This window comes from Vanacampus margaritifer, chromosome 11, assembly GCF_051991255.1.
Source record: "Vanacampus margaritifer isolate UIUO_Vmar chromosome 11, RoL_Vmar_1.0, whole genome shotgun sequence".
Taxonomy (NCBI): domain Eukaryota; kingdom Metazoa; phylum Chordata; class Actinopteri; order Syngnathiformes; family Syngnathidae; genus Vanacampus; species Vanacampus margaritifer.
Window position 1 is genome coordinate 6173307 of NC_135442.1, and position 21128 is coordinate 6194434.

The window sequence follows — 21128 nt, forward strand, 5'->3', positions numbered from 1 at the left end:
GCTGTCAGGCAAGTAGACTGCTGGTTGTCCATGGAAATCCGTGACATAGTGTTGCAAAAGTCACTATAAACTTCCTCTCTTTTGTTTTATGTATCATTTGGACAGACATGAGCCAATCAGCATTTGACAATGACGTTTTTTCAGTTTCCCATCATTGATGAAATGCTGAACTCTTAGAGCAGGCACTCACGCAAAGCCAGGGAAAATCTTTCCGGAGGGTTGCACTATATACAGCTAGTCTTCAAGGCATTGGAACCGGAATGCATGTCTAGCAAGTAAAACTGCAATGACTCCTCTGATGATACTAAACATATGAATAAACTCGGTTTCTTTCCTGTAAACTTGAGGAATTTATTAAAAGTGACTTTCAGGACACCCTGTATGTACCAAATAGGTAACCGGACTGGATGAAACCCCTGAATTCAGTAAAAGTTGTGGCTCAATACTTTTGTCTAATATGTGACTAAAGTCATGGACTCACCAGATCACTGGCCAAAACTTGTTTTCTATTCTTTCCATTATAATCGCAGTAGTCTATAAAATCCAAATAGGCGTCAGCAAAGTACAACAAATTGTTGGGATAGTCTATGGTAAGACCGTTTGGCCAATACAGTTTGCTGCTTATGATGATGGTTCTCAGTTTTCCGTCCATGCTGGCCCTCTCAATGTGGGGGTTCTTCCCCCAGTCAGTCCAAAACATCAGGTGAGCGCTGCAAAGAGAAGACTTTTAAAACCAACCTATTGGATAATAGCTCACTTGCATTGGTTTTGCTCTGACCTGTCTCTCGGGTCCAGCACCAGGCCTCTGGGGTTGGTGATGTTCTCGCTCACCAACACGGTCCGGTGACTACCATCTAGTCTAGAAACCTCAATTGTCTCCAGAACGTAGTCACTCCAATAGAGGTTCCTGCCCACCCAATCCACAGCGAGGCTCTCTGTCACAGTCACCCCACTGTCAAATATCTGTCGACACACGTCTTTAATTTAAGCCAATGTGTTTAAAAGCACAGGGATGAGTGATCAACAGAGGATCAAAACTCACCACGGTCCGATCGCTGCCATTTTTATGAGCGCTCCAGATCCTGTCCTGGCTTGTGTCGGACCAGTACACTCGGTCAGTGACCGAGTCAAAGTCAAGGGCCACGATGTTGCGCCCATCCCGGATTAGCGAGTGCACCACGTTGGGCTGAGTGGTGATGTCATCTTGCACGATGTGATTCCGACTGGCTACCAGCAAGAAGGCTTGACGGGAATCTGTTAACGGACATCATATACTTTCCCATGTCTATTCTCATGCTAATAGGAGCGCTTGTTAGCTTGCGCATGACCACTCAACCCTACAACAGGGCTGGTAAATAGACCCTTCTCAAATGTCCACCCTTGGGGGAATGCACTTTTGTACAAATAATGAAAGCTATTGTGTTACAATTCCTTTCAGCGGGTTATCTATGCGCAAGAGGCACGCTCCCCATAAACAGCCCTTTGTTGATGATAATGTCATAATTACACCAGTGATGAACACTGACTGACATATATGTTAATTATCTCATCTAAAGGAATCTGAGCAGCAAGGGCAGACAAGAGGGAAGAAATTGGCAAAGCAGCCCGTGTAGCATGGCTAATTCCTGCAAAAAATAGGGGAATCATCACCTGAGGCCTTGCAGGTGTGTCGGTCCTCTTCGAGAGCGTAACCGTCATGGCAGTGGCAGCGGAAAGAGCCTCTTTCGTTAAAGCAATGCTGGCTACATAGTCCAGGAGGGTGACATTCGTCGATATCCTGACAGGTTTTGGAGTCATTACTCAGTTGGTAGCCCACAGGGCAAGTACACTGGGCCCCGAAGGGCCCTTGGATGCAGCCATGGGTGCATCCAGCATTGTTGTCAGAGCAGCTCTCCTGATCTAAGTTGGAGGAATAAAACAAAACAAAAATCAGAACAAGCATGGATATATATCCGTGTAGTGTACATGCATTCCTATAAAATATCATGCATTGAATTGGGTTCTATTTACACAAACAAAGCCACAGGCACACAACTTTATAATAATACCGAAGAAAAAGTCATCTACTGGATTTGACAGGTCAAATCATTCTCGAGGATCCTTTTGGCATGACAAGTTATTTAGCCCCAACTGATGCGGTTTTGTAAAATGGAATCCTACCGACTATAAAAGCATTTCATTGGTCTGTATCAAGCAAAGAACATTTGAATGATATTGATAGGTGGTTATCCAGAGCAAAAATCGATTTTGATTTGGCTAGCAGTACTTACAAAAAGCTAAGGTCAACCCACTACCTGAAAATATCAATTGAACATTATTTTGTATTAATGAATTTATTCTTTTCCGAGGACACTGGAAATAGGAATTTTTTAACTAAAAAAAAGTTTTTAACTAAAAAAAGTCAAATTTATGAAACATATGACAAACGAGAATATTGATGATAATCTACGGTTAGTACGTACCAAAACTAATAAACATCTCCCGATGGAGTGTGATGAAATGAAATCAGGGAATGTGTGCCAGAATCATAATAAAAAGCTGTTAAAACTATTTTGTTAAAGTGTGTGACTTTTTCTGGACTGGGCATTGTTATTAATGAATCAGCATTTCTACTAAATGATTGAGTTTTTGTTCCTACCTGGCAAAGGCTCGTCTGAAAGTTGTGAGAAAAGCAAGAAAGGAAAATCACAAATCATTGTCAGGTTAACGCAAGTCAAATCACACACATGCATGATTTGAACAGACAGACAAATAACACTGTATTTTTTTTTTATGAAATGATACCTTTTGCGAAGTTTTTAAAGGTGACTTACTGCAGAGTGGGGATTCGTCTGCACCATTTGGGCAATCAGGAGAATTGTCACACACTGCGGTGATGTTGATGCACATACTGTAGCCGGGGCACTGCCACTGCCAGCTCGGGCATCGGAAAGGCGGCGTGGGACAGTCCCGCTCGTCGCTCAGGTCTCTGCAGTCGTTGTCGCCGTCGCACAGCCAGCTGCGCAGTACGCAGTTTCCATTGTCGCAGCGGAAAAGCGAGGAAGGGCAGGTGCGGGGCGGGCAGGCGTGGTGCTCGTCGCTGCCGTCCTCGCAGTCCGAGTGACCGTCGCACTCCCAGGTGGACGGGACGCAGCTGCCGTCTGACTGGCACTGGAACTCGCTCTCGTGATGGCACATCCCCGGAGGCCTCGTCGCTGCCAACATGGAATATACTGTATTATATCTCATTCTGAAATATTTTTGAAACTGGCTACAAATTGAAATGGGATATGGGCTAATTTAATGAAGTAAGATGAACATACAATAAACCGGATGAAAGAATATTCATTGGCTGTTGATGAAAAATCTGGTTTGATTATTAGGTAGGAAAATACCTGCTTTTATGTCAGGCTGCTAATTGAATGGCAAATATGGGAAATACATTTGAAAATCTTACTCATGTTACACTCTAAAAACAGTTGGGTCAAAAATAACCCAATTATGTATTACAAAAAAATGGATCGACTTTATGAGTCAATATGACCAAATTTTTGGGGCTGTTTTATACAAAATGACCCAATTTTTGGCTCATATTAACCCAAGTAGAGGATATGACCCAACTAGCTGAGCTGTTTTATACAAGATGATGATGATGATGATGGTAATTATTTTTATTATTATTACAAATCAAACCATAATTTTTTGTCCAATTGACCCAAGTAGATGATCTGACCCAACTTTCTGGGTTGTTTTATACTAAATGACCCAATTTTTGACCCAACGTTGGGTCAAATTGACTCATGTAGATAATCTGACCCAGCTTTCTGAGTTATATACGAAATTAATTTTCTTTTTGCAAAACAACCGGTAGATGATCTAACAATTTTTTCTGTGTTGTTCTATACAAAATTATTATTATTATTATCTTCTTTTTTTTCTTTTTGTGTGTGCAAAACAACCCAAAAAGTTGGGTCAAATTAACCCAAGTAGAGGTTCTGACCCACCTGTATGGGTTGTTTCATAAACAAAAAAACAAAAGAAAACAAAAAAGACCCCTTTTTTGTTTGTTTTTTTGGTGCAAAACAACCAAGAAAGTTGGGTCAAATTGACCCAAGTAGAAAATTTGCCCATTTTTGTCCCATAGTTGGGTTATTTTTGACCCAACTGTTTTTAGAGTGTAGTGCCTCACAAACCATGAACTCCACTGCACATCACTGGTTTATTATTGTGCTTTTTGTTTGAATTTCAAACAAAACGTTTCACTTCATGTACTTACGACAGCCGTGCTCATCTGAGCGATCCGTGCAGTCAAAGACACCATCACATCGGTAGAAGGAGTTGACGCACTGGTGACCACGGGAGCACTTGAACTCGTTCGCAGTGCAGTTGTAGACTGCAGAATCCAGTTAAGCATAGCAAAGCTGAAAGTCTGACGTTTGTTATTTACATATGCTGACCTATATTGTTGTGCAATAGCGGAAATTAGCTCAACAAACAGAGCGAGTGCTTGTTTCGTTTTGCAGGGGCTAGAAGTGACTGGTAAAAATGTGTGTGGAAATGAACATGTGCATATGAACAGACTAAGTCTTAGCAATATAATAAATATCCAGTCTAATGCAAATAGTGTTTCCTCTAAGACAACAAAAGCTACTCACTGCATCCTTGCTCATCAGCCCCATCCACACAATCGCGATCGCCATCACAGACATAGCTGGGGGCTATACAGCGATGATCTGGACACTGAAACTGGTCTGGATGGCATGTGCTACTCTGATCTGTGGACAAATATTGACCTTAATGTGAATCTCAGACCAAAATTCCAATAGTTACCAGGGTGAAAAATGAGCAACTCACGGCAGTCCGCTTCATCTGAACTGTCACCGCAGTCGTTGTCAGTGTCACAGCGCCAGGTAAGCGGGATGCAGCGTTGGTTGGTGCAGACAAACTGATTGGCCGGACAGGTTCCGGGCACGTGTGTCGGGCAGTCGGACTCGTCGCTGTCATCCAGACAGTCGTTGTGGCCATCGCAACGCCACGTGGCCGGCACGCATCGCCGATTAGCGCAGGTGAACGCAGAAGGGGAGCAAGTGGTGTCTAGAAAGAAAGAAAAATCATTATATGGAAGTGAAAGTATCAACATGAAAAACAGTTTTGGCACTAAAGGGAAAACATTACTGTTGATGCCACAGCTGACTTCATCGCTGTTGTCATGGCAGTCGTCAACACCGTCGCATTGGTAGCTTTTTGGGACACATTTGCCGTTGCCACAGGAGAAGGAGTTGGCGCCGCACTGCAATGTTGGGGGCTCGCTGGAAGGGTCTTCCACACACGTCTGCTGGTTAGGGGACAACTTCATGCCATACGGGCACCCACACACTCGGTGGGAGTCGGGGGCTGGGAAGCAAAAGTGGCTACAGTCCCCATTTGGATTTGTCGGACGGTTGCACGGGTTGGAACCTGCGATGGGGTGGAGTCAAGTCAGCAACATGACTGAGGAAGTCAACCTTAAACATGTTATACTGTATGTGACCCCTCTAAACATGACATTCTGTTTAATATTACATTTGTGGAATATGAGTTATGAAGCAAAATCCAGCCATTTTTATCCATCTCAGGTGGCGGCCATTTTGCCACTTGCTGTCGCTTGAAGATGACATCACAGTTGCTCAGGGCTCAGGCAACGACCAATCACAGCTCACCTGTTTTCTGAAGCTCAGCAGTGATTGGTCGTTGCTTGAGACCTGAGCAACTGTGATGTCATCTTCAGTTGACAATAAGTGGCAAAATAGCTGCCTTCTGATATTGATAAAAACTGCTGGAATTTGCTGCTTAACCCCTATTGCACTAATGCAATATTAACCAGAATACCATATTTAGACTAGTGGGGCTGCATAGAACATATTATTATCAAGAATAGTTTTTTGGTTGATTTCCCCTTTAAGATGTGGAACCAATATGACTGAGCTGTCAATAAATACACTGACCGATTTGAGAGTTGGAGTTGAAAGATTTGACATGCATGATGTGGCTGATCCCCCGTCGGATAACAACCATCTCCCCACCGTCGGTCTTGCGGACGCGGACAATTCCACCCAGGCGCCAGTCGGTAAAATATGCATAACCTGGAAAAGGAGCAATACAGCATTTATCACTTGATTCAACTATATGTATACCGTGGCGCTTGAGCATGCTCAACTCAAATCATCTTTCCCCATTGAAATGAATAGAAATATCATTAATCCGTTTCAGCCCCCGTACTTTCTCTGGTGTGTGCGACTTTAGCAGCATAATACAGTAATTTGGACAAAAACAAAGAAAACTTTCACAACTACGTGACTCAGTAAGCTGCAGTAATAGTAATTTTTTTCATAGAAGATAAAGATAAATGCCTGTGAGTGTTATTACACCATCACATAGATGCTATTTGTTAGCCCTTCAGGAAGTTAAAGTAAGTAAGTAAATAACTATAGCGTCATCAATAAAATAAAAAAATAAAGTGCTTTATTTACTATTTTTATTTATATATATATATATATATATATATATATACTATATAATATATATATATATATATATATATATAGTATTTAAAAATAAAAATCAAATAATAAATACAAATATATAGATTAAAACAAAAAACAAAAAAAATACAATAAAATAAAATTTCAGCTAAAGCAGTGTAACAAAGTAGCGAATTAAGTTACCATTACTAAAACATAAACATTATTCAACAATTACCAATGCTGTCCATTTATGTCAACTGTCACATAAACTATTACACTTGTTGAACTTTAAATGCATACCAGGGCTAATTACCTTCAAAGATGGTGAGGCCAAAAGGATGGGACATCTGAGTAATGCGGTCCAAAGAAAGCCTGTTATGTCCATCAAAATTGCTGTGCTCAATTTTGTCAAAGAAGGCATCTACCCAATACAAACGCATTGCGCTGTGTGGAGAGGAAATATTAGGCATGAGTGAAAAATAAATTCAGCTTTCAGTCAATTAGATTTTGCTGGCCGGGCCGTTGCAGGGCTCACCTCCAGTCAATAGCGAGACCATTAGGCCAGCCAAGAGTGGTGTTTACAATAGACAGGGCATGTGACCCATCGCCCCAAGCTCTCATAATCTTTGCTGGCCGGTACCAGTCGGTCCAAAAAATATATCTGAGAAAGAAACATAAACAAGTAAAATGGATGTAATAAGGTATTTGACCTGGTTAGCAACAACAGTAAAATTAATTGCAATTCCACTTTTATTTTTTATTATAATAGTGCGTAAGCCCAATGCCTGGTATTACCATTACAATACCGCCCTTCATGCTACGCTAATCTCTTCATGTGGATGCAGAGGCCTTATGACTTTGAGGCTATTGGAAATAACAGCTTGTGCTGAATAAGAATTTCTCCATGGATTTATTTGAGGGCATTTTGTGAATAGGTAAGCGTCGCTTAGTGAGAGAACAGACATGGATGTGCTTCATACTCGAGCCTACAACCAAACATTCATCTATTCACTTTCTATATTGCTATAATGATTTTTTTTATATATTTGCAATGCACATACTGTACTGCAGAGGCAAATAATCAATTCATGGGCATGTGATTGGTTTACCCAGCAAGAGGATGGACCACGATGGCCCTTGGGTTGTTCAGGTTCTGTATGATAGCCCGCCTGGATTTATCGGTGACCTTCATGACAGATATGCTCCGGTATCGCGGGTCCGTCCAGTAGAGATTTTTAGAAATCCAGTCATAAGCCAGGTCCTCCACGCTGTCCACTCTGTTGGCCGCCAGCACCTCCCTGCCTGTGCGGATCAAAGTAGTTCGATGGGTCTTTAACACAGAGATGAAAGCTGAGCCACATTTGAATAAATATGCTGTCAGTTTGCATTTTCTTCAAATGGAGCGAAAGGGAAAAACGAGAGCTGCTCCAAAAACAACACGTTTAATCGGGGCAGTGGAGCATCTTTTTTTTTTTTTTGGGGTGGATTTGCTTGTTTATACACTTACGTCTCTAGTTACAACTTCAGCTGAGCTACACAACATGCAAATGCTCACCTGACCCGTCCACTTTCTGTTTATAGATGATATCTTTGGCCGTGTCTGAGAAGAAGATAGCATCCTCCTCAGCACTAAAGTCCACCCCAACAAAGTAGGATGGTAATCCAGTGATGGGAAGGATGATGTCTTCCTGAGAGGAGAGGTTGAATGGTATCCCTCGCACGGCCAGCTGACTGGTGAAGAGCAGAAACTGCCTCACAGCTGATGACACAAAATCAGAAAGCACGCCATATTGGAGGATTATTGTGGCCATTGCAGTTTATATAAATCATTAGATGGGACATGTTTTCTGTTACCAAGACATCTCTCTCCATCAGTGTTTAAGTCGTAGCCTATGCGACACTTGCAACGGTAGCCTAACCCTCCGTTATCACTCCTGTGACTCAAAACGCAGATCTGGTCACACCCGCCTCTGTTTATACTGCAAGGATTCGCCACTAAAGATAAAATGGCAAAAATTCACTTTAGAACACTTGAATGAGTGAAAAATCCATCAATACGTACAGGCTTACCGTTTGGCTGTCTGAGATGATGTATCACTGCGACCCCATGTGGGGTCTGCGATGTAGCATAGACCACCTGAGGGCTTGCATCTGTGAACTTGTTGGCTTTCATGACCGCCATTTTTGTCCAGTCGGTGAAATACACATTGTGCTCAAATAGGCTGATCCCAAATGGATGCGGTACCACAGCACCTCCATGAGCAACAGTTTTTCTATTCAAAATATAGTATATATTAATTTATTAGTAGGTGACAAAGAAACATCTTGATATAACTTGTTTTCTTTAAGAATTAAAATGTTATCGCTTAGTAACTATATCAACAAATAATAGGCATTTGTAAAGTGTATAAAATATATATTTTTTAATATAATATGTTATAATAATAACATATTATATATATTTTATAATAATATAAAATATATATTTTTAATTCTAAATAAATATGAAATCAAAACATTGATTGTATGTGCTTATGAATATCTAAAGAATTTCATGGGCAACTGTCATACTTACCTATGAAGACCATCATAGGTTGCCGTTTCTATGTAATCAAAGCGACTGTCAACCCAGTAAATTCGCTTGGCCTCGATGTCTAGCGTGATGCCAGCTGGCCAGCCCAGTTTACTTCTGATGATGCCATAACGGTTGGTTCCATCCATGTAGGCTCGTTCAAGGCCAGGTTGTCCGTTGAGGGCCTCCCAATCTGAAAAGAACATATAGCTGTGGAGGGGACATTTTAATTAGTACTCCTACAGCAAATAAAAGCATGTATTAGAATTTAATGGAAAACTTTTTTTTAAAGTGAAACAGGGAAGTCGCAAAGGCAACTTATGGTCATACTGACTCAATTCAAAATGAGCAAAATATCAGTAGCCACCTGGCTCTACCCTCCCTTGAATTGGATTACAATTAGGGTCATCCCTTACATTACGTCTCGCTAATCCACCACAGGCAACCTGCTAATCTCAGTCAGACGCAAGCACACACATTATTCTGTGCCAGTGGAGCACAAAATAGTATGTGGGCTAGGGAGGACAGCTGTATGTGAATGGGGAGATGTGCTTACCCGACAGTGGGGTCCACCGCCAGTCCTCTAGGGTTACCCAGGTTCTCGGTGATGAGCGTGACCCGGTTACTTCCATCCAGGTCCACCATGTCGATCCTGTTGACACTGGCCTCCACCACATACAGTTTATTGTTCACCCAATCCACCGCCAGGTTCTCGGGGTAGTCAACTGATACATTTAAAACCACCTGCATATTGGACCCGTCCATGTCCACAGAAAACACCTGTACACAAAAGACGGCATTGTCGGTGGGAAAGTAGCTCCTAGGTGCTCGCTGTTTTCATAAAGGAAGATGTGATATTATTTCCTGATAAATGTAATAACGACAGAAAACAACAGTCAACAGTACCGCCACATAGATGCTAATTGTTAGCGAGTGTAGCCGTATGTTAGCATTAAGGTAGCTTTAACTGTCAAATTGACCCCTGTCATGAAGTGTCGGTGGGAAAGTAGCTCCTAGGTGCCCACTGTTTTCATAAAGGAAGATGTGATACTGTTACCTGATAAATGTGAAAAAGACAGGAAACAACAGTCAACAGTACCACCACATTGATGCTAATTGTTAGCAAGTGTGGCTGTATGTAAGCATTAAGGTAGCAGAGGCTATTTGGTTGTTTTCAATTCACAACATGTAAATCTCTTTGTTTTACATTTAGTGTGAAATTAACCCTAACCAGCATTGAGCAATAAATATATTAATGCCTCTTTTTTTGAAGAATATTTACAAACTATGGGCTATCTGCCGAATTGACGCTTGTCATGAAGTGTGCTGAATCACCAGCCAGCCTGTTTGAATGAGAAACTGTAGATGTGGTCATCTAACGTCTTTGGTTGCATTCACATGCCCTGCTTGCACTCTGGCTACTTTAATCATGGAGCTACAGATGCGTTTAATTACAGAGGCATTTAATTTACAAAGATGCCTTTTAAAAGATGTACCCTGACCCTTCAACCTGGCAGCTGCCCTTCATTTTTATTTTTTTTTTTTAGCAAAGAAGAATGCGTTTGGAGGGACGGTGCCACTGAAAACAAATACAGCATAATTACTCAAGCGAGCTTGTATTACAAAATTGCGCCCTGGTATGTGGCCATCATACCTGCTAATCAGATAGGGCTAAAGATAATACACATGGATTTGTTTTCACATCTTACAGAGCTTCCCCTTCATGATGACCCCACTGCACAGGAGCCATCAGCCGTCGCTTAATTACTGTATCAACCTTGCAGATATTTCAAGTGATAACTTCTACGCAACATGACTACTACTTCATCAACAGGCAGTGATGCATGACTCAAAAAGTCTGTGCTATGGTGATTCTTTATCCTGGCTCAACAAAGAAACAATGGAATCTTAATCCACAAAGTGCAGAATTTAGCATACAATTATGGTGTCAATGGTATGTAAGTGAGAGTGAAACCAAGAATGCAAGTTAGGTAGTGCTGAAAGTATGTTCCGAAACATTGTGAAGCACTGTTTACAGGCCAGAGATTGGTAGATAAAAACAAGAGGACCACTTAAGGAACAAGATTATTATTTTTTGCTTCTGTTTGACCAGCAAAATAATGTCCCCCCCCAAAAAAAAAAAAAAAAAATAATAATAATAATAATAATTAAAAAAAATATATATATATATATATATAAATATATATATATATATATATATATATATATATATATATAGAGAGAGAGAGAGAGAGAGAGAGAGAGAGAGAGACTCTCTCAAGTTGGATCTATCAAATCTAAAGGTACCAGTGTAATTTCACTTACCTTATTCTGAATGGTGTCAGTCCAGAAGATCATATGGAGATCAAAATGAAAGTCCACTCCCGCTGCAATCCCTCTGTTCTGTGACTGTACCAAAGTGTGCAGACTGTTGCCATGGATGTCCCCTATTAGTAAGTCTCTGCCATTGGAAAACACCAAGGAAGGGGCTCCGGCTGCAAGAACAGCAAAATAGAACTATTCACAAACAGAAGGAAGCATAAAATTGTTTCTGATTACATTTTTCCACAGTTAAGCAAATTTTTTTTGGGTGTGCACGTAGGCCTCAAGGAGTGGAAATTTTACAGAATGTGTCATGTTATTACAGAAAGGTAAAGTGCTTTTCACCCACTTTCAATACACACTCCTCTTAGTCAGGCAAAAGCCAAAGAGGTCAGACTCTCAACTCCACAAAGCCAAGAGACTTTACTAAAACAACAATGTGGATGGCACAATGCACCAGGAAGGAGAACATGCGTCCGGCAAAGCAGCCCACGGGGGTCGTCTACAGGGAAGGGGGTTATGCTAATGGACATTGTTTTGATGGCTCATTCAGAGATGTCAAGAGCTCACTGTGTGTAAGACGGAGAGGAAACGTCGCACTTACACGAGGTGTCGGCTCGACAGTATCTGTGCTGCTCCAGGATGTAGCCCTCCCTGCAGCTGCAGTGATGAGAACCAACGCGGTCCTCGCACAGCTGGTCGCACACTCCCCACATTGAGCAGTCGTCAAAGTCTTGAATGGAAACAAAAACCCTCTATATTGAACTCAAAAGTACCTTGGTTGTACTCAGCTGAAGTTAAATACATGAATAAAATCTACCTATACACGAGCGACTGTCATTGCTGCTAACAGTGTATCCCGAAGGACAGGAACAGGTTCCTCCATCAGGAGAAGGATGACAACGATGCTCACAACTCAGAGACGAACATCTCCAGACACCTAGCAAATAGAAGGACAATAGTGAGTACACCCTTTGCATTTTGGAAATACATATCTTACTTTGCTACAAGGTAAAACAGTTAGTGTATAGTTTGTAGAACTGCTTCAATTTACTGTCTCCTCCAAACACCTCAAAAAACAGAAATTAATGTCTTAACTGCTGGCAACAAAAGTGAGTACACCCCTAAGTGAAAATGTCCAAATTCTATTAGGAATACTGACTCAATTCAGCAACTCAGATGAACTGGTTCAAACATTTGTAAAGACACAATTAAAAAGTCACTTTATTAGGTACCAAAACTTGTCAGTATCTACCATGAGAACCAATGTCCAAAGTTATACTGCGAATAAGTGGTATTGTCTTCACTAAAACACACATTTTAACACATTTGTGAGAAATAAGCCTTTCATTTGAAGATGTGTCGCCTTCATGAAAACTGGGAGCAAATTGTTTTATATTTTTCTGGTTGTATTTTACACACACTGTAGACTGATTTGTCACCAAATGAAAATGCTGACTCGTGTTATTTTGAAATGAGAAGAGCCTGACATGGGCGTGCTTGAAGACAGACAGACTGCAATGGTACTAACTGCAATTGCGTCCAGCAGTTGTGTTGGTTTCGTCCTCTCCTTCAGAGCAGTGAAGCGTCCCGTCACACAGCTGATCCATGGGGATGCACACACCAGTAGACGGGCATGGCCACTCTCCTGGGTAACACTCATGCACTGCATTTTCTATTGAACAAAAATAAATAAAAAATACCATCACTTGTTTACAAATAAAACCATCAACACCACGTGGAGCATTAAATAAGTAAATAAATAATGTGACATTGTTTTTGACAAAAAGTTGTACCGATGACGTCATTGTCAGTGTAAGGACTGTCGCTTTAAATCACTGCAGGGAACTCTGAGAGGGTCACAGGGGGCTTCTGCAACCCATCCTCTAAAAACACACACTCTTCACAGCCATGTGGACAAATTCTAAAGCCCTCTGGTGGGATTGGGGGTGGGAGGGGGTTGGGCAAGGGGGTGGGGGGTGGGGGGGTTCTGTGCAATCGTGTGCCACAAAGAGCCAGTTGAATGACACTTTGAAGAGCGCAGGAAAAGCAGCTTGGGAATCGCCTCTAACTTTAGATACTGGAAATCCGTTAAAGACACTGTAAAGTGAATTCAGAGATTTATTTTAAAACATTTTATGCAAGCTTAAAGATAACTGCTAAAAACATGCACAAAGGCTGAGAACTACAGTAGGTCGTAATCTAATAATTTTGTATCACAAAACTGCTTCTTCTTTTTTTTACCATTTCAGTTTCCCTGTTATTTATTTATTTATTTATTTTTCTCTCTGTGGTATTCAAATTTACAAGACATTTATTTTCACTTTACAGGGACTTTAAGTTTACAAATTGCTAAGGTTGTTAGCCCTTTTAGCAGGGTTTTGGTTCTATAGTCAGGTTGAATGACAGCCATTTTATGGCAAAAAAAATGGTAGACAGGTTTTAAAGGATTCATTTACATTTACTTTAACTCAATATTTTTCTTCCATTCGTGTACGAGTAATGGCCATGTGTATCATATCGGCGTATATAACTGGTGTACATCCATACCGCAGCCTTTTTCATCTGCATTGTCTTCACAATCGTCTTCTCCATCACAAAGCCATACTTGATGAATACAGCGACCGCTGGGGCACGTGAAGTAATTGCCCCTGCATGGCGGATATGCTGAAGATGAAGGGGACACTTTTAGTAGTCAATAAAGAATACGAATTCCGAGTATTGCTGGTGAGAAAGCTAGACATCAGAGGCTCTATTTTCGTAAATGGTGAGAATCCTGCGCGGCACGTGGTGTAGCCCTGCAGCTGAGGCAGGTTAGACCTGGTGTTGGTAATTTGGCAGACAGGCGCGTTTGGCAGATCTGAAAAAGGGAAGTCTACAGACTTGTGGGGGTGATTACAGCCGGCAGATGTTGACATAGCGGAGGACAGAAGCAGTTTTTAATAAGGCCAAAACATCTACATCGTGAAGTGTCTACAAAAATAGAGCCCTAGAAGTTAATTCAACGAGAAAGTAGAAGGGCTGTCCTACTGCAATTTAGTTCGTCACTTCGATCCCCACAGTCGTCGTCATGGTCACAGATATAACGTTGAGGAACGCACATCCCATTATGACATGGGTACAGGCTTGTACTGCAGTGCTGTGCTAAAGAAAAAGCGCAACACACCTCATCATACTTTCGTGGGGTTGCCGCCAAGGCCATATCAAGGTCTAAAATGGACTTACTGCAATTTGCTTCGTCAGAGCCATCTCGACAGTCAAGTATGTGGTCACATCTCTGGGTCCGGTTGTAGCAGGCACCATTAGCACATCTAAGATCTGTGCACTCTGGGTAATCTGAAATATTAGATCATCATCTGAGCAACGTAATGCAAACATGTCAACCTGACAGCGGGACAGTCGGTGAAAAGCTTGGCGCATGGGACGAATAAGCCGGGGGCAATTAAACGCTGCCACCGTAGCGACAGCATTTGCAGCCACATTCTTGCAATTGTTGGATTCCCATAGCATACAGTGCTTTGAGCGCACCGGGGACAATAGCGGCATAGCAGTTGAACTTCATCTTGACTAATCCACCGAGGAATCCGCAATCAAACTCTGACAACAAGAAGCATATTGTGGCCCCTTGTGTCTGTCAGCGAGCCTCTTAATCTGAACGAATTGAATCAAATGCCAGAGGAGGATGGTGATAAAATATGGGGAAACCACCTTGGAGGAGACTTACTGCAGTTTCTCTCATCTGAGCCGTCGGTGCAGTCAGACAGGTGGTCGCATCGGTACTCGGCCGGGACGCACGCGCCGTTGCTACAGCTGAACTGCCCACTGGTGCATGTTCTGCCAGCTGAGGATGGATTGGAAACTTTTAGCAGCTAGTAAAAAGTTTGAGTAAATACCACCATATCACCTTAGAGACTTTTTAATATCACCCAAAAGAGTAGAGATTTTCCACTGAACTTTCACATTTGTTGGATAAAGTAGCTGGTCAATTCACACACAATGACAGGGTGGACATTTTTGGCTAATGTTAGCATTTATTGAGCACAGATTGGACCTTCACCTAAAATTGATAAGGCGAATAGTTTACGATATTTCAGGATTTTGGGGTGCACCGACAGCAGCACATCTTCACATTTGGAACCAAAACAACAACACTTTGAACATCCCTAGTCAGATATGATGATCATGTGAGACGTAAGAAGATGTTGGTGCCCTTGTTTGGCTACATAAGGGGTGCAGCTGTATCTCATTTAATGGTTATAGAGTGTGTAAAGAGTGACAAAGCAATGTGTCAAATGAAGGTGATTTACAAAAGACAAACTAGTGCCTGTGGCGAAATCAAAGCTAATGAGAGGGTCAGTCGGAAGACAGATAACTTACGACAGTTTTGCCTCTCGTCTGAGCCGTCTTCGCAGTCCTCTTCATCATCGCACACCCACACATCTGGGATACACTCGCCGTCGCTCAAACACTGGAAGTGACTGTCATCGCATGTTATCTGAGCTGTAAGGCAGAGAGGCACACCGACTCTTTTTCTGCACAATACTTATATACAGTATTTTCTTAAAAGCTGATCAGTAATTGCTAATATGTATAATAATAAAGTAAAAAAAAAATATGCAAAAATTCGAAATGGGCAAGATATGAGTTCTTATATAGCAAAGCAGCAATTAAACCCTTCCTGGATAAAGCAACGGCCCAATTGTCAGGTTGTGAATGGGTTCATATTAACTCACGACATTCTTGTTCATCAGAATCATCTGAGCAGTCTGATGTCCCGTCGCAGTGCCAGTCCCATGGGATGCATCGGCCTGTCCCGCAGCGGAACTGCCCCAGTTCACATCCTATACACACAAACATACACACACAGTACTGGAATATCACTTGGTAGAATTTACTTTTTATTTTAAAGGGGAAGTCAACCTTAAACATTTCTTGACAATAATATGTTCTATGTGACCTCAATATTCTAAACATGACATTCTGATTAATATTACATTTGTGGAATTTGAGTTATGAAGCAAAATCCAGCCATTTTTATCCATCTCAGGGGGCGGCCATTTTGCCACTTGCTGTCGACTGAAGATGACATCACAGTTGCTCAGGGCTCAAGCAACGACCAATCACAGCTCACCTGTTTTCTGAAGCTGAGCTCTGATTGGTTGTTACCTGAGATCTGAGCAACTGTGATTTCATGTCACGGCAAGTACCAATATGGCCGCCTTCTGATATTGATAAAAACTGCTGGGTTTTTCTGCTTAACTAATATTCCACTAAGGCAATATTAACCAGAATACTGTATTTAGACTAGTGGAGCTGCATAGACCATATTATTGTCAAGATTTTTATTTTTATTTAGACTTCCCCTTTAAGTAAAAAAATATATATAATAATTATAGATTATTTTATCAGACTAAGCTTTATTGTTTAAATTAAGTAATTTGTTGCAGGGTTTGTGATGTCAGTACTACTAATAATGCAGTAACAATGTGGGCAAAATAAAGAGAAAAGTGGCACAGTGATTATACAGGTCAGTTGCTTAAGAGGATCATGTCGAGGGGAAAAAAGCTGTGAAAAGCGACTGGTGGTTCAGCGGTCTTTATAAATATCTAAAAATGATTAGAACAGATTTGTCTCTGTCAAAAAATAAGGGCCAAAGTATGCATGCTAAGTATTCCATAGGTAATGAAAAAAAATCTTATGAGGAGTGGGATGAAACGTGCTGTTAGCGCCGTTGATGAGTGGTGGAGACAGGCGTGCCATCCACCCCCCCACCCCCACCCCCCCTTTCCCAGGATGTTACGCAATCCTCTTCTGCACACATACGAGCCTCCTTTTGATGTTCCCAAATGAGTGGCATTTGTGGAGATAAGGTACCACTCTCTGGCATCTTCCAGGGGGAGGGGGACGATTCAGGCAGAATAGCTGAGTGTCAGAACACTCCATCACAACTATCCGAACAGGAATGTGCATTTCAATCAATTGACTCTGTTAGCCCGAAACTATGCAACATACTGACCATGTCCACGCTGAGATGTCTCAGTGAGGAGAAGTGGTGATTGGTGGAGAATGCTTGAAGATGGTCTTTAAAAATCCACTTCATGGACAAAATTTGCAAGAGTTTTGTCTCAAACAATTAAACACTAAAACCCAGTGCACAAAAAAAGTCCATTAAGCAGCCTTGGATGAGTTTGATGAGGAAGAAACTGGCAGCCTTGACCTCACATTAGGAATGAACTTGACCCTTCACCTCATGTGCATTTCTTAACTGCATCATTTTGGGTAGTGATGTCAGCTGTCATCAAGTGGTTAATAATGCAGCCTCTGAACGCTTTGGTTCCACTATAACCTTGAGCATTAATATTTCCTACAATTTATAGTAGTGTAAATTCTTGATGTATATAAAATATTTTATGTAGTTGACTATCATGTGATAAAGTCTATTTTAAGTTGATTAATCATTTATTTATTTATTTCTTTATTTATTTATTTTTAAGCACAGTACTACGGCCCAGTGTGGCGTAGAAGCAAATTTAATAAAATGATAAAAAAAATATAACTCAACATTATTCTGAATGTAGCTGTTGTAATTAGTGGGAGCCCAGCACATGTTTTTTTTTTGTCAATGGGCTTGCTAGCTGCTTTCACCGTTTTCTATAGCGTGTTCTAGACATCGTTGCCAGGCCCCCAAAAAAATAGACATTCCTCAGTTTCACTGTTTTTCTATTGCACTTACACTTTTACTGTATTTAACCCTGGAGAATCCAAGAACCCTTTTCTTCTTTGGAAAATTATGAATTATACATTATATGACTGCTATAAGTTCACTGAACACCAAAATATATGTTTTTTCAATTTTAACGCTTTTTTTTTTAACTAGCTCAGAGTTGCTAATTTATCAAAATATATATATAAAACATACTCCTAGGCATTCTGCAACATGATATGAAATAGATTAACAAAAAAAACAACACAATTTTACCATCTGATGGTTTACTGAGAAGATGGTTTTGTTTGGATTGATTTCCAGCTCAACAAAACAGCATGTTGCCAGCCATCTTGTCACCACCACTCTGGCTCATGTAAGTGCAATATTCATCCACTAGATGGCCCCATGCAGGGGTCAGAAGTGGCACTCTGGACTTTTGAAGTTAAATTTGTAAAAAATAAAATAAAAAATAAAAAAGGTCTTTGTTATTTGAGTAGCAGAATTTATAGGGGCCAAATTTGACCCTGTGGGTTCTCCAGGGTTAAGGGTAGGCAGTAGGCTAGCATAGTTTGCTATTGACATGTGTTGCCCATACAGTATATTCTTAGCCATTATGTTGCTGGTCTAAATATTTTATAACTAGCGGTAATTGGAATAGCTAAAGCTAGGGAGGCTAACCGCTATTCTCACTTACAATGATCATATTTTTGTACTCTAAGACATGTGTTTTCTGTCCATTATTAGCCATTCCGCTGCTGGTGTGAATATTTTAGGACTAGCGGCAATCGGAATAGCCGCAGCTAGCAAGGCTAACCGCAATTTTAACGCACAACAATCAGATTTTTGTACTCTAGCACTTGTGAAGATGTATAACGACATGTCGCCTTTGACCTGCTATTTCGCTGATCAACAGAGCTAAAGACGTCTATAAATTGGTTGATTTGAAGACGCAATGCCAAAAACACGTTTAGTCATCAGTTGACTTCAAGCTTTAAACGTTGATGCGGAATAGGAAAGTCAACTCATTGACTAATCGGTTTAACTGGTAATAATGTGTATATAACAGAAACAGATTGTGAATGTCAACATGAGTGACCTCTGACATGATGTTCTTGTGGATGATATAACAAAAACAAACAAAAATCTCCCACAGACACACACTCTTGTAGAAAGAAATTCATTCTGAGACACACTCAGGTTATTATCAAGATCCAACGCTCCATGTTTTAGAACTTCATTTGCATAAACGTTTTTTGAGTAATTCAATGTTTTCCTTTCTCTTTTGTCCAGCCTTGTCTTTTCTTATTGCAACTTAAACGCACAGCAGGAGACAACAAAGCAGCAAAGATGCCCCACTACTCTGAGGGAAGAACATTAGAGGAATTTTCATTCCAATGAAGCCCCTCCCCAAGCCCACTGTGGAATCACAATGGCACAAAAGAAGCGCCAGTAGGGATGTAAACTCATAAGTGGAAGTGTCACCCTGATGGAGAGAAGAGGGTACAGTGCGTTTTGGATGCATGGAGAAAACCACACCTGACCCCTGAAACATCTCTTGTGGCGTCGTTAAGCTTTCGCCAAATGCTGCTTGTTTTGGCGCAGGCCTCCGCACCCGCTGAGCGGCAAAGAAAACGTCCGCTGGCCGCATGAAACGCCGGAGCTGTCCGCGCTGTCAGAGCAAAGTGCTGCGGCCCGTTTCATATGGAAATGCATGCGGCAGAATGCAGTCAATTGCCAAACAAGTGACTTTGGCGCTTAGTGCTACAAACAAAACAGTGAAAGGCCTGACTGCTTTTGGCACTGGCATGCAACCAACCCCTGAATGGAGCATGGACCGACAGCCTTCATATGGTTAGAAGTGAAAAATCCTCAACATTTTTTTTTTTAGAGGGGAGTGGGGGGGTATGTTACTATGCAAAACATAATGAGAAATGAAGTGATCACATGGCAGTGAGGCAGCTGCATTGTCACAAATCTAAAAAAAAAAAAGATCAATTTAAAGCAATGTAACGGCTGTACAAGGATTTAGGCTGCTGCGCCGGAAAGGGTGAGGTTTAACATGCACGCTCAGTCCAAGTTTGAACATAACAAAAGGTGTTTTTCATCAATACAATAAGCACAATCCAAACTCCCACCATGACCACATTACAAAAATATGTTTACAATAATGTGAAATTGTAGCTTATAGGCTACACAAAGCGTCGTTAATTGACTAAAACAAATGTGAATGAATGCAGATTAACAACTCTGTTCACAAGGAGTGAAAAATTATTCAGGAGAGTTAATGAACCATGACCATTACCAGCATTTTTGCAGTGTGACGAAGCCTGGATAAGGAGCTACTAAAGGTTATGGGGGCTTCATTTTGTTGGGGCGGGGGTGATGAAGCACCCACTGGAGAAAGTACCCCCAACTGTCACAGCAAATCACATAAGTAAGACATTACTGACAGTAGATAAGCACTTTTACTAGAATGATGCACTGCGTAAATTAATTAATTGAACATTTTAAAAGATCTTTATTTTGTTACTGTTAAGTGGTATTAGATTTTGGTTACTTTTTGAAAAATATATTGAAAAGCTATTTGTTTGCATCGTTATTTTGGCATTTGCAAAAATAATGCACAGTTATGTATAGGAAATTAGGAATTATTTTAAAAGCATGTTTTCCATTGTGGTCGCAATTTCTATTGGTGAACTTTTAGTTGACTCTTTCAATTCTAGCTAAAAAAAAAATATATATATTAGAAATGACATTGTATGTATGAATCTTTGCAGCAATATTTCATTGCATTTTATCAAATCAAAACCGAATGTACATGTAATAGATTGTGCAGGTGGCTCACTTGTGGCCTGTCAGTCAACATTTTAGCACTAATGACAAACATGCTGACAAAGTCACATGACATGAGTCATCATTTACATCTCAAACGTCAGCAAAGTACAGCACATTATTCACACTTTTACTGTAAGCGCAGCCCCATTTCAACTATTAATCATCCATTTTTGTCCGTCAGATAAGCGGAGAGGTGAAATCAGCCAGTTTA

General features: G+C 41.0%; 1 protein-coding gene across 1 annotated transcript in view; it reads right to left on the reverse strand.

Annotated features, from left to right (window-relative positions):
• lrp2a (low density lipoprotein receptor-related protein 2a) overlaps positions 1 to 21128 on the reverse strand; it is a 55164-nt gene that overhangs the window by 33011 nt on the left and 1025 nt on the right. The window contains 29 exon segments of the mRNA XM_077579930.1: positions 482 to 710; positions 779 to 963; positions 1043 to 1254; positions 1651 to 1899; positions 2639 to 2653; positions 2814 to 3194; positions 4256 to 4372; positions 4635 to 4754; positions 4834 to 5073; positions 5155 to 5436; positions 5964 to 6101; positions 6796 to 6926; positions 7018 to 7143; positions 7592 to 7784; positions 8038 to 8241; positions 8337 to 8477; positions 8553 to 8755; positions 9058 to 9264; positions 9611 to 9834; positions 11380 to 11549; positions 11981 to 12109; positions 12197 to 12316; positions 12908 to 13051; positions 13927 to 14043; positions 14407 to 14520; positions 14602 to 14712; positions 15101 to 15217; positions 15754 to 15876; positions 16110 to 16217. Coding sequence (XP_077436056.1) covers positions 482 to 710; positions 779 to 963; positions 1043 to 1254; positions 1651 to 1899; positions 2639 to 2653; positions 2814 to 3194; positions 4256 to 4372; positions 4635 to 4754; positions 4834 to 5073; positions 5155 to 5436; positions 5964 to 6101; positions 6796 to 6926; positions 7018 to 7143; positions 7592 to 7784; positions 8038 to 8241; positions 8337 to 8477; positions 8553 to 8755; positions 9058 to 9264; positions 9611 to 9834; positions 11380 to 11549; positions 11981 to 12109; positions 12197 to 12316; positions 12908 to 13051; positions 13927 to 14043; positions 14407 to 14520; positions 14602 to 14712; positions 15101 to 15217; positions 15754 to 15876; positions 16110 to 16217 — 4850 coding nt within the window.